General features: G+C 39.6%; 1 protein-coding gene across 5 annotated transcripts in view; it reads right to left on the bottom strand.

Annotated features, from left to right (window-relative positions):
- Positions 1-2,931: 2,931 nt before the first annotated feature.
- The window catches only part of LOC121432547 (AT-rich interactive domain-containing protein 4B), a 123,246-nt gene continuing 112,536 nt past the window's right edge, over positions 2,932-13,641 (bottom strand). For 4 of the 5 annotated variants that reach the window (XM_041630541.1, XM_041630543.1, XM_041630542.1 and 1 more), the window contains 4 exons: positions 12,046-12,159; positions 9,702-9,917; positions 8,135-8,281; positions 2,932-4,686 (listed from right to left, as the gene is read on the bottom strand). In XM_041630541.1, coding sequence (XP_041486475.1) covers positions 4,559-4,686; positions 8,135-8,281; positions 9,702-9,917; positions 12,046-12,159 — 605 coding nt within the window. In that variant the 3' untranslated portion in view covers positions 2,932-4,558. Of the gene's footprint in view, positions 4,687-8,134; positions 8,282-9,701; positions 9,918-10,040; positions 11,338-12,045; positions 12,160-13,641 lie in introns of those variants that run through there. The other variant, XM_041630544.1, reaches the window with a different exon arrangement.

Consider the following 13,641-nt stretch of genomic DNA (forward strand, 5'->3'; position numbering starts at 1 on the left):
CCACAGACATTTCTGTGAAGCAAGATATTCAGAAGGGCTGTCCCTCCTCATCTTGACAATGTTTGGGAGTCACTTTTGTGTCCTGCTTGAAATACTTACTTCAGACCCTAAGCACTATTGTGCTATCTTTCTAAACTGGCACCTCTTTGCCATCAGTAGTTATACAGAAAAGGCACAAGATTCTTAAAATTAGCCATGAAGCCATGTTTAATGAGCCTGGTCACACAAGCCTATGATCCTAGCTATCCAGAGGAAGGCTGAGGCAGGACAGCTTCTGGTATGTGCTAAAGGTCAGTCTGAGCAACTTAATAAGATTAAGACCCTGTCTGAAAATGAAAAGTAAAGCCAGGTATAGTGGTTCAAGCCTTTAATTTCAGCACTTAAGAGCTGGAGGAGGATCAGGTGTTTAGTTATCCTCAGCTACATAACGAACTTGAAGCTACATGGACCACAAAAGGCTGTCATTCAATCAGTAGAGATGAGACTGTGGCTAATCGTGAAGGGTTTACCCAGCTCAAGGGAGGGTGACACAGAACAGCTAGTGCTGTCAGATGAGTTACCTACTAAACCTAGTCTTAAAGGGATATTCAGGTTGCAGCCCAGCAATCCACCTGAGGTAGTCACAAAGACAGGTGAAGCCTGTGGCACCATAAGGTTGATGAGGGTAGCCAGCTGGCCCATTCCATCTCTAGGAGGGTGCTGACTGCCCTAGAGGCTGTTGGGCAAGCTATCCCATTGCAGTCCACCCAGGCATTCCTCAGGGCTCCCTCTGCAAACACAGGCACATGCTCAGATACACATGGCACTCACTGGTCCACTCAGACCCTGCATCGCTCAGCCCTACTTCAGGCCCTTTTCTCTTGTGCTTTATCCCTGCCAATGCAAAATGCTTAGACCTTAATTTCCAGAACTGCCTCTGTGCTGTGTCCTCACTCCTGGACTCCTGCTCAAGGACTCAAGGTCCCTCTGGTCCCAGTTCCAGCCAGCTTGAGAATAGGGCATTGCCTTTCCACTCAGAACCCCTTCTTCAAGCAGTCTGTGGCTGCTCAGTTAAAGAGCTGGGGAACTGTTGTTTAGGACTCCAGTACACCCTTTTGGCCTGAGCTTGTCAAGGAAACCTGGGCTTGGGAGTGCAGGAAGTCTCAATAGCTGGTGGAGCCAGAAGCACTTGGCCATCTCCTTGTGGGTAAGTTGTAGGCAAACTCATACTGACATATGTACACACCCACTACTACACTGCACCGGTGTGTACACTCCTTCTAGCCTATTCTGGCCGATTCTCACTTTCAAGTCCATGGTTTAGATGTGATGAAGCTTCAGAGTATTAGATACAGGGTCAGTTGGGTCTAACAGAAAGGCTGACCAGGTCCAAGTTTACTGTCCTAAATCTTGCAGGGAGGAGGAAGAGTCTTCAAAGCAAGGGCCATTCCTGGTCAGAAACCCAGCTCTGCTGTTGGCCACCAGTATTTCGTGTAGCTGGGAAAGGAATACTGAAGAGGAAGGACAAAAGCCATGCAGCACTCAGATGAGACTCTCCTTTAAGGGTCCTTGTTTTCACACCTGTGTAAGATGAGTAAGGTGAGCTATGAAGTTTTGAACACTCTTGGACTCAGACTATAATAGCAGCCCTTTCAGCCACCACCCCTTTCCTCTCAAGGACACCACATCCAACCATCTCAGTGATTAGTTGCAGTGGCTGACAGAGCGCAGATTTGTGAGATGGCTTTCAAGGCCCTCTACAGACTCCTATGAACCTGTCTCTTCCATTTTCTTTCTTCTCTTTATATCCAACGATGAACATCTGGGAGCAAGGAAGTGGCTCCTGAAGCTGCATATTAGGACCAGGTGTGGTATATATGCCTGCTATGCCAACACTTAGGAGGCAAAGGCAGGTGAATTCGAGTTGAAGTTGGGCTATATCCAGAGAGAGACCCTGTCTCTAAACGGGGGTTAGATGAAATCACTGCATTAATTTTTTTCATATAATATACAATACTACCCCAGGTAAATTATGGTACCTTGGGATGGGGATTGGCACAATGACTACTTTAACAATGCCTATTGGATTCCAGTAATAGGTACAGGGGCCACTCAGAGCACAAAGGTTTCACCCAGTTAAAAAACAGGACATTTTCCAGGTAGTAATTCTGAGTAAAATAAACCTTTTTTAGGAGTATGTGGAGGAACAGATCTATAATTCCAATACTTTGAGTCTTAGGCAGAACTGAGAATTTGTCAGTTTGAAGCCAGCTTGGGCAATGTAGCAATTCTATTCTCAAGAAAAAGGATTTATGTTTATTGAGATAGGATATCAATTTGTAGCCCAAGATCCAACGGCCTCAGCCTCTTGAGTATTGGGATTACAAACGCGGGTCACGATGTCCTGCGGAAACATTTTTTTACATTTATACGTTTTATGTGTGTGAGTGCACACGATAACTTGCAAAGGGCAGTCTTAACTTCTGCTATATGGTTCCAGGGATTCATAAACTCATTGGTCATCAGCGCTTACCTGATGAGCACCTTGCTGGCCCCAAAATACAGTTTTAAAGTTGTGCTTATTGTTCCTTCTTTAGACATGCCCCCAAATCAAAACAAAAATATCTGTATTCAGATTCTAGCAAAATAGTATATGTAGAGAGAATAACCGCCTAAAATAATCACTCTCTCATTAGCTGTTTCCTTTTTTTTTGATTTAGGGTTTGGTTTGGTATACAATACGGGGGACCGAAACCAAGGCCTAGCACATACTAAGCACACTTGGTACCTCCAGTCCTGTTAAGGGACTTAAGTTTTAAAGCAGAACAATAATCCCCTTTGGATATCAATGCGAGTCCTTGTGATGACACAGGCTGCATGTACACATTCTCAGCAGTCATCATATACAAAGTAAACTAAAATTACTTAATCTTCTACAAACAAAATCAAGGATTCACAAACTATGGCATTTTATTTCAGAGTCTTTGCTTACATTTATACAATATATTACATAATTCATCATGTTTGCAGAACCTAATATATACTTTATAGTTTTATTCTATAAGTTTTTTTTCTTCAACATTTTGCTGTCAACAAATCTTTACAGTCTGTACAAATTTGAATAACTTGAAACCATTTTTCAACAAAATTAGTTACTGTAAGCACACATTACAAGACTGAAAATGCTTTTCTTAGAAAGGTTGAATGTAAAGATTAAGGATTCTGACACGTTAGCATCTACAACAAAACGCTTCAAGATTCTCACATGTATTGCCAGAAAACAAATAAAACATGCCAGCCTCATTCAAAAGAAAGCACACGGAACCACAATTAAAACAGTAAAACAGTCTGTACAGTAAAGTACTGTGTATTAACAGTGCCAGGTTTTAAATAGCTTCAATGAACACATCCGCAATATACAAATGTCTTACAAAGGTGGGGAATTAAATACAAGTGCCAAACAGATTGGAATCATACAACATAAAGTCAATACAAGTGAAAACAACTTGGCGTTCATTTTGCAGTTTATACAAGGCATTTAATTGTATAGGCTTACTACCCAATTAGCTATTTATAATTAAAATAAGAACCATCTTTGTGAAACAGGTCATATAAACAACCTTGAGCCATTCTAACAGTTTGTTCCTGAAGTCTTTTTGTTGTAAGCTCATAATAAAATAAGCAATACAAATGAATCATCTGTATTTAAGGGAAAAGAAACATTTACAAGAAAACACAAAAATATAACTGTTATAATTCATTATGAATAAATATACACTTTGAACTGGCTAAGTACAATCTTTATACATTGTTTAAGATTTAATACAGTTTATTAGCCATTTTCTTTTTTCACACAATGTATTATATCAAAATTAAAAAAAAATACTGATTTATAGAAAAATGGCAAAGTACAGTAGTCCCATTTCAATTTGAAGGGCGTGAAAAGCCACTGCAGACCTTTTAGCCTAATTCAAACCTGTAAACATGTTTAGTCATTTTTAAAGAGAATCTTTACTATTTGGTTACCAGGACTGATGTCTAATAATATCCTGTTAACTGCAGGTTTTGAATTTGTTGCATGTGCTTGACTTATACAATTAAAGTCACCCTGAGGTGACCTGCTTTAAAAAACAATTAGCTTGTACAAATGAAAATAGGTTCATATTTTTTTAATAAATGAATGGAAAAATATCAAATGTTCCAGCTTTAACAAAATACAAGGGAATAGATATACAGTTAAGTCATCTCACATGTTCTGGCCCACCCTTTCTCTGCTTACTGTGTTGTCTCTACAGGCAGTGAAGAGCCTCCTCTGCCACAGTGGAAGGCCTTCAAGTTACCAGACACGCAATTCCCAGACAAGGTGGAAACGATTATTGCTTGAGGAAAAGCAGTTCGTTGTACTTTTTCTTCATAAAAAAAGTGCACTTAAGTGCCAAGTCAGCTTGTCAAGAAACAATTTTTAAATATAAAATAGTGCTTGTCTGATTTTTGTGTGTGTGTGTGCCACTGTGCAGTATAAAAAAAGATGTGGCCCTCAACAGCCATTAAGTGCAAAGTGCTCTAGCAAGTCCTGCTGTCACCTGCACTCAACTGACATTCCATTCTGTGATGCGCTGGACATTGACGGTTCAGCTAGTGTCAACATAACAGCAGCTGTTATGGAGCTGGACGAGGGAGAAGAGGAGGAGGAAGACGTGGCAGCACCTGAGGAAAAGGAAGCGCACATGTGAGGCTACAAGGCCAACCACAGTGGGAAGAAGCAAATGCTCATCTTAGCCTAGATTTCTGCTATACTATCCAAATTCCCCTCAGAGGAGCCATTCAGGCTCACAGCACCACAGTATAAAGAAAAGGATCACCAGCACATTTAAGTAGCTACCCAGTGCTCAACAGAGACATCCTGCAAAGAGCACAGGGTGCAGTGGTGCAGCTCAGTGACAAAGTATTTGCCTGGATTACAAGCCCACTGGTTCTTTCCTCAGCCCTGTCAAAGGAAAAAGAAACAAGGAGAGGGGGAAGAAAGGAGCTGTGTACCCACATTACAGAATATACAAGAATAACTGTTCATCAAATACCCTAACAGTTTTAAATGAAACAGGAAAAGTCTGAAAAAAAAATTCATCCACTGAAATGGCTCCACGGATGAAGGCACCTGCCACCAAGTCTGGGCCAATATGAATTTGATCGCTGAGATCCATACGATGGGAAGGAAAGAATGGACTTCCAAAAGTTGATCTCTGGCCTCTAGATGCACATTATGACACACCTGCACACATGTATGTGTGTACACACACAAAATGTAGAAACAAATTTTTGTTCCATACATGGGCCTAAGTTGGAGAAGCAAATCTTACAACTAGAGCTCTGTCATTTGCCCAAGTGCTCCCTCTATTGTCCCTAGTTGTCCATATTCTCCAGATGGAAAATGACTGCCATAGGTCTAATCTTTTATATAGAGAATTTCAATGGAACATACATAACCATACACATTTACTTCTGCATTCTAGAGCCTCTGGAAGATTCCCAACCTGAACCACCAGAGATGAAGAGTTTCTAATGTGATCCTCAAATAGACACCATCTCTGCAGAGACAAACATCTGCAACCCATGTTCTAAAAGAATTTCATGTCTAGAATCTTAAACTGGTAATGTAACCTTCCTAGATTTAATAGCACTTATTAAAATACAAGTAGGAGCTGGGGAGGTAGCTCAGTCACTGAAGTGGTTATAAAGATGTCAGTCCCATCTCTAGAAACTATACAAAGAGCAGAGTTTGATGGCCAGCCTATGAAGAAGGCATAGGCCAATGAGAGACATTGTCTTAAAAATAAGGTATCTGAAGCCTACACACACAAACACACACAAGTGGAAGTGCAAAATAGTGCAATATCATATAATATCCTATCTCTTGCCTTTGCGTATTCAGATTAGGAGACAGGGTCTCCCTATATAGTCCTGGCTAACCTGAACTTCAAGATGTATAGCAATCTGACCTTGAATTTGCAAATGCTGTCTTCTCAAGTGCAATATGTGCCAACAACATAGTGTAAGGCCATGTTCCATCCATATCAGCATATACAACTCTATTTCTTTTTCTTTTCAAATAGTATTACACTCTATTTACGAGCAGTAACTTCTTTCATTTCCAAGCTTTTATTGTTACTAACAATGTACTATTTTGTTTAACAAATACACCTTCATTTTAACAATTTCTATCAGCAACATTGCTGATTCAACATTAACCGCTTTATATCTTGATTGCATCCAGATTCAAGTCACTCTAAGGTAACTATCTCAACTAGCGGGACAGGCTTCCCTTACCTCCTGCTTCCACTGCTGCTCCTAGAGTCTACTTTCCACTCAGCATGCCATTTCCCTGTTTAACATTTCAAATAGCTCTCTATTCTGCTCAGAATAAAACTGCAACCACATCACTCTAGCTTTCTCGGCCCCACATGACTTGCTCTGTGTTTATATGACTAGAATCTCTATTTATTTCACACCACAGTGGTTTTCATTCAGAGATGGAAAGGAACCAAGTACACTCTCGCCTCAGAGCAGTGGTTCCTAATTTAGAGCTATTCTACCACTCCATCCTGTGGGTATCTGGCAGTGTCTAGAACTGTGCTGTACCCCTGGCATGTGGGATGGTGGCTAGACACGCTGCTATGACGTAGAGGACAGCTATCTACAGGAAAAACGATCGGGCTCAAAATGTCAACAGTGTCACATTTAAGCAATCCTGTTCTATTTCAGGGACATTTGCCAACCATTTCTGGAATAACTAAATAATGTGCCACCCAAACTCCACGGTGTAGCCAAAACTGCCAATAGAAAATAATTAAAGGTCATAACTGTAGGTCACTAATATAATCCAATGGATATCCTTATAAAAAAGAAGACTCAGAGACAGCTTTACATCCACTACAGACATTTACACAGGAAAGAAAGTGGCAAAGACAATCTACACACAAACATGGCAGGCCTCAAGAGAAACAACAAGGTTGCTAACTTTTTAAACTTCCAGTACTGTGGGAAAATAATTTTCTATTGTCATCTACTCTGTCATGGTATTTTGTTATGGCAACAAGAATGAATCTGATATCTCACAACATTTCTTGTCATTTAGGTCTCAATAGAAACGTCCTGACTATTTGTATTCTCAAGTAACCCAAACAGTAAGAGGGGGGGAGAAGTTGTTATACTGTTGGGAGGAAATGTCAAGTCAACTACTGCTACTGTAGAAAACAACATTGAGGCCCCTCAAAAGTTATCATCAAATCTACCACATTATGTAGAAAGCAGGACAGTGTTTACAATGGCTAGGAGAGAAGAGAAGCATGGAGATTAGTTTAGTTCATGACATAACATCAAGAACAGATGGGAGCAGTACATTCTAGTGTACTCACACAGAAAAGTGGTGACAGTCAACAATACTGTACCATATATTCAGAATACCTACAGGATAAACTTCAATACTGTACTATATGATTCAGAATATCTATAGGATAAACTTCAATACTGTATTATATATTCAGAATACCTACAGGATAAACTTCAATACTGTACTATATGATTCAGAATATCTATAGGATAAACTTCAATACTGTATTATATATTCAGAATACCTACAAGATAAACTTCAAATGTCTTTATAACAAAGTAAAGACAGACAACCTAAATATCCTGAAGTAATTACTCCACGAGTATGACGAATGTACTGAAACACCATACTAGGCCCGCAAGATGTATGAATATCAAAGTACCCTTTAAAAAGTTTACTACAATAACATCTGGCACAAATGAAATGTACAACGTGGGCTTTGGTGAAGGAGCATGTACAAATCAAAAGACCTTATACCTATGCATTACACTAAACTACTTCTTTTTGGGAAGAGTCTAGCTATGTAGCCCAAGCTGACCTGGCCTCCCACTCTTACTGTTAAGACACTAGCTAGCCATTTGCCATTCAGTGAAGGTCTAATAGCCCTCTTCCTTCAGACTGAGGGTGTACTGTGAGCGCCATGCACGCGGGCACTCTATGTTATATCAGATGAGGCTGACAGAGTGAAGAATTTTTCTAAAGAAATACATAGTCCTTCCACAACAGCAGTATAATAAACTGACTTATATTTAAGGAAAAAGTACTTACTTTCTCTCTCTTTCTTCTTTAAACGTTTTCTCCTCCTATCAATGGAAGCTACTTCAGATTTTAATGACAGATAATGCTTTCTGATTTCTTGCAATTTTTCTTGAAGAATTGAGATACGTTCGGCACTTGTCATATTTTCCAGATCCGCTGTCAATTTAAAGTATTCATTAATATGTACTTTGGAAGTAAAGGTTAATAAAAAAAACAAAAAATAATATGGTTATAGAATAAGGTCAAAGACAGAAACTACAAGAAAATAGTTTTCTGGTGTGATGGTACATACCTGTGATACCAAATAAACCACAAAAAATAAAAACCTCAAAATATCTGATTCCTAAATTCCTCTCCTTTCTGCCTTCTGACTACAGTAACCTGGCACAAATGAAATGCACAACACAGGATCTGTGAACAAGCATGTACAAACCAAAGACCTTATGATCTACACATTATGTTAAAATTCTTCTTTGGGGCAGACAGGGTCTTGCTATGTAGCCCAAGCTGACCTATACTTCCACTCTTGCTGTCTCTGCCTCCTAAATACTAGAACTATACATTTGCCACTGTACCCTCTACTATTTGCTGTGCTAAGTTTTCTAGTCATACACCATAACACCATAGTATATCAGTTAAAAATTAGCCATTGTAGGCTTACTATATCTGGTATAGGGCATGGTAAAAACACACCTTTAATCCCAACACTTGGGAGACAGAGGCAGGAGGATCTCTATAAATTCAGCCTGGTCTATAAAACCAGTTACAGACCACTCAAGGCTACATAGTGAGACTATCTCAAACAACAGCAACAAAACCCCCAGTACAGTGGCACAACCTTGACAATAGACTTCAGGTGACTAAGGCAAGGGGACTGCCTAAGTCTGAAAACAATCTGATCTATACTCTAGTGCCAGGCTAGAGAGGCTATATAGCAAGATCTTGTCTCAAAAGCAAATTAATATTTATAGATATTATACAAAGACATAAAAAGGTTAAAATTGTATTTTGGAGGGAAGGAGACAGGGTCTCAATTTTGTAATCCAAAGTGTTCTCAAACTCTTAATCCTCCAGTCTCAGGCTTCTGTGCTCTGGGATTACAGTATATGTCCCTATGCGCAGCTCCTATACTATTTTTTTCTTTAAAAAATAAAATGAGAAAAATATTTTTATTATTTTAACCATTATTTTAATTGTGTATGTGTGTGGTCTATGTGTGCAGGTGCCCAAAGGGTCCAAAGGTGTCAGAAGCCGTGCTCTACCACCACCTCTGCTCCAAGTTACAGGCAGTTGTGAGCTACCTGGTGTTGGTGCTATCCCCTGGAAAAACAGTACAAACTCTTCACCAGGAAAGCTTCTCCAGCACTCCCACACTGTTTTCAAGCAGATTCTCAACCTCATATGCACTAAGTGCTGGTCAGAGTCTTAATATTTTCTTTTAGCTTTTAGTAAGGTCTACACTATGCCACTGTCAGGTCTCTCAGGCTCAGTGTATCTTCTTTTTTTTTTTTTTAGCACTGGCATCAGGAGGAACTAAGACAAAATACCTGCAGCCTAGACCATATATGTCACTTACACATCTGAAAACTCCACTTGTACACCTTGGGAAGCCGGTTACTAGGCTCCTTGAGATCAGGGTCTTTATCTCCATTCTTGCCACATTTTCCTGGAGACTGTATTCTTGCAGGGGATTTGCTAGTGTGGGACTTCATTCCAGTGGGGCCTGACTTGACTGCCTGAGTCTTAGTCCCACTTTCACCAGCTGACAGGTCTTCACTGTCACTGCTGTTTGCTGAAAGAGAAAGAAACAATCAATAAACAAAAGTTGGTCAATCTATCATCAACTCAAGAGGATAACTCTAAAATTACCACTTGAATTTTCTACTATAGTAAACAATCTACCTAGAAAACCTAGAAAATCAGTGTGGAAGATTTAGCTCAGTTGTATAATGCTTGACTAGCAAGCGCAAGTCCCTGTATTCAGCCCCCAGCAATGGAAAATTAAAACCTAGAAAAATCACATGCAATTTATCTCAGCCAAAGGAAACAAAGGCCAATAGATATGAACTCATTACACTGATCTTCCATTCTGCTTGTTTCACTAGGAAATACAGTAAGCGAGCGTCTAGATGCTCACATATCCATACCACAGATGCTTCACTCGGTCATAGTCTCTTCCCTAGCTAACGAGCTTTTTTCTCTGTTGGAATATGGCATCTCTTGCAGGAACGTCTTCACTTTAGGACTTTTATTTGTGCACAACAAATGTACCAATGCTGCTGCCACAGTAGTGCATAATCCCCACTATCACTGAAGATCCCTTGGGAAACTACACTGACGCGGGTAACAAATTCCTTCATCTCCTCCCTCACACATAACAGCCTGTTGCCTAACATTCACCACAACTCCCTCTGTGGTCCAAATATTCTGAAGTTCATCAAGCACTTGCTAATTAAGCTTCAGTCCTAGAATGGATGAACTTATCCCTGACCACTTGTTATATGACAGGAAAATGGTTTGTTTAGCTGTGCATGTCATCTATCTAGACACCTCGTTAGTACCTCGTTAGATTTCTGTTACAATGATTGCACTAAAACATGCTCAGAGAATGGTTAATGGTAAATTTACCAGGACTGAAGTCAGATGATCAAAGTTACCATCAACTGCTCTAAATGAATTAATTTACTGACTCTTAGAAGATGGGCCCTTCTGGAAATATTAAAATGGTAACATCTTGAAAACAAATGCATTACAGTGTAAGAAAAACATATTTTAGCTATTCTAAAACCAATTTGACAAACATTGATGGATTCTTTAGCAGCTTAAGTGGGGGCTCTAAAGGTGTCAAAAGTATTCCCTGAGAGTAAACAACCTCTGCCACTCCTATACACGCATCTTAACAGATCTTTCCCCAGTCCCCACTGCCACTCTGGAACTATAGCAACTCCTAGCTAAGCCACCCAAGGCTTGGCCCTTCGTGTGCTGTGGCCTGTCTCAGCCTGCCTGACACGGCCTTGCTGAGCACAGCCACCCGGGGCCCCAAAGGATGCCATATTCACCGCCTGGAAGTCATATGGGCTCAGCAGAAGCTCGGGGAGCTGACCGCGTAACCCTTTTCTGCACTGCAGTGCAGCCAAGGCCGCTGCTAGCAAAGGTCAGGCAGTGGAGGTGGCAGGAGTCTCGGAAGAGCAGCAGGGGTCAGTGTGGGGCACCTGAAAAAAAATTCTTTACATATTTTCCACTTCTTATTTTGTCTACAAAAATAATAATAAAGATCAAATGCACAGCCTTCGGAAGAAGCAAAGCATTATATTCTCTGCAGACCAATGAATAGTCCCTGCTAGTCTTAGACAGAGCACTCATAGCAAAAGGATTGCTTGGATTGCTTTCAAGTAGTATAGTTCGGGGACCGTTGTGAAATTTCATAGACTGAAATTGTGCCTATGACACTTATCTTTGCCTGCTGTTCTGAAGAATTATAAAACAATCCACTTCCTTGTAGCAAAAGTACACAGAGTACATGTAGACACTAATCATGAAGGTAACTGAGCCATGATGTCTACATGATCACTCACCAGCAACCAACACCATTAATAGCAATTTGCTCAATCCTAGACTTTACCCACGATCAGAAAACTTCTGTGAAACTTTAGTTGTTTGAGGTAGGATCTCATGTAGTCCAGAATTTGAACTGGCTATGTAGCACAGAATGACCTTGAACTCCTGATTCCTCTGCCTTTACCTCCCAAACACTGGCAATATAGGCGCATACCACCTGTTCAGCCTCCGTGACTTAATTTTTTAAGATTATGAGAAAAAAAAATCAAAATGTAGAATTATCTCATAACCAAATAACCTTTTAACCAGGGGAAGGTCAACTATTATTTTTGTATCTTGAAGCTTCAAAGCAAATTACTTACTGCCTTTCCCCTTCTTTTTGTTGTTCACCACGGTAGCTTTATGACTTCTTTTCTGCTTTTTTGATGAACTTCCTCCTCTCTGAGCATCTTTTACTCTTTTCTGACCTGTACAGGCTGGGATGAGAAATAAATTAAGTAATACAAAATAGAATCTCACTTTCATTTTGGTAGGAGTGGGTCTGAACCTAGGGCTTCAGATGCTAGGCCACTGCGCTACACCTCACCTGCACCCCAAGTCCACTACCACAGAGCAGAATCAGACATTCCATACAGACTACTTAAATATTTTAGAAAGCAACCTCTGAACTATAAATTTTTATAAGATTTATATAAATTATCATAAGAAATATTTCCAAATTTTAATTAACTGTCGTCCTTAAAAATGAAGGGCTTCTTTCAGAAAGGCAAGGTACATTCTTAGGAAAACCAAGATTAAAAATGCTGTCAGCACAGAATTGCAGTTTATGGGTCTAGTAACTCAAACGTAAGAGTATGCGAAATTCGTTAAGATTCAGTAAAACTAAAGTAGTAAGGTTCTATTACGAGTGAAAATGCTAACGAAGTAATGTAATTTTGAATGATGTGACAGGAAAGTCACATAGCCTAGACTGGTCTCCAACTTTCTGTATTGTTGAAAATTACTTTGAACTCTTGGTTTTTGCCTCCACCTCCCCAGTGCTGTAATTACAGACCTGAAACATGGTGCTTTGTAATACATTAGCCGGACATATTTTGGCAGTTCATGTTTGTTTTATGTGAATTTACTTCTAGGGCATTGGCGAGCTAATATGCATAAAACGTGTAAATTCAGCAATATGGTCTTTATGAAACACCTCATGTTTTTGGTGTGAAACGCCCTGTCAAATATTATAAACCCAAATAATCCTTTCAAGTGCTTTATCTTCAACAAGAACTTCCCTAATGCTGCAGGTTCGCAGAGTCATCACTACTCCAAACTGCACAATTTCAGTACACTACTTGTGAGGTCTTCGGCCCTTGTTATGCTTCTGTGTCTTTTGAATTATACAGTTTCTTAAATTCAAGTTTTTGTTTTAAAACCCAGAGACTAAAGAGGTATATCCATTTGCTTCCAATTTCTAGCACTATAACACATCATATAAATTGTTCTTATAATAAAACTATGCCAGGCAAAAGTGCTTCTTGCTGTTTCTGGCACCAATGGTGAAATTAATCTACAGTTTACAAAATATGGTTTACTTCTGTAAATAGGCTATTCACTGAAATTTCACACATGCTACTAAATATATTAATTAAAATGAGGTTTTAAGATAGGTGTCTAAGAGTTTATTGAGATATAAATTCCAAAAAAAAAAGACTGAATAGTGCTTTGATTGATAAAGCAGATGTCCTTGAGTTTCATACTTTTTTAAAATAAAATGTATTTTATTTTTAGTTCTATGTGTGGGTTATAAGTTTGTGAGTGTAGGTGCCCAGGAAAGCCAAAAGATGGGAGTCAAGTTCACTGGAACTGGAGTTACAGGAGGTTGCAAACAACCTGATGTGGGTGCTGGAAACTGAACTCTGGTCCTCTATAAAAGCAGTATGCACTCTGAACTACTAAGATATCTCTCCGGC

The sequence above is a fragment of the Microtus oregoni genome, unplaced genomic scaffold (genome assembly GCF_018167655.1).
Source record: "Microtus oregoni isolate MIOR12 unplaced genomic scaffold, Mior012 000035F_ref0000213, whole genome shotgun sequence".
Lineage (NCBI taxonomy): Eukaryota > Metazoa > Chordata > Mammalia > Rodentia > Cricetidae > Microtus > Microtus oregoni.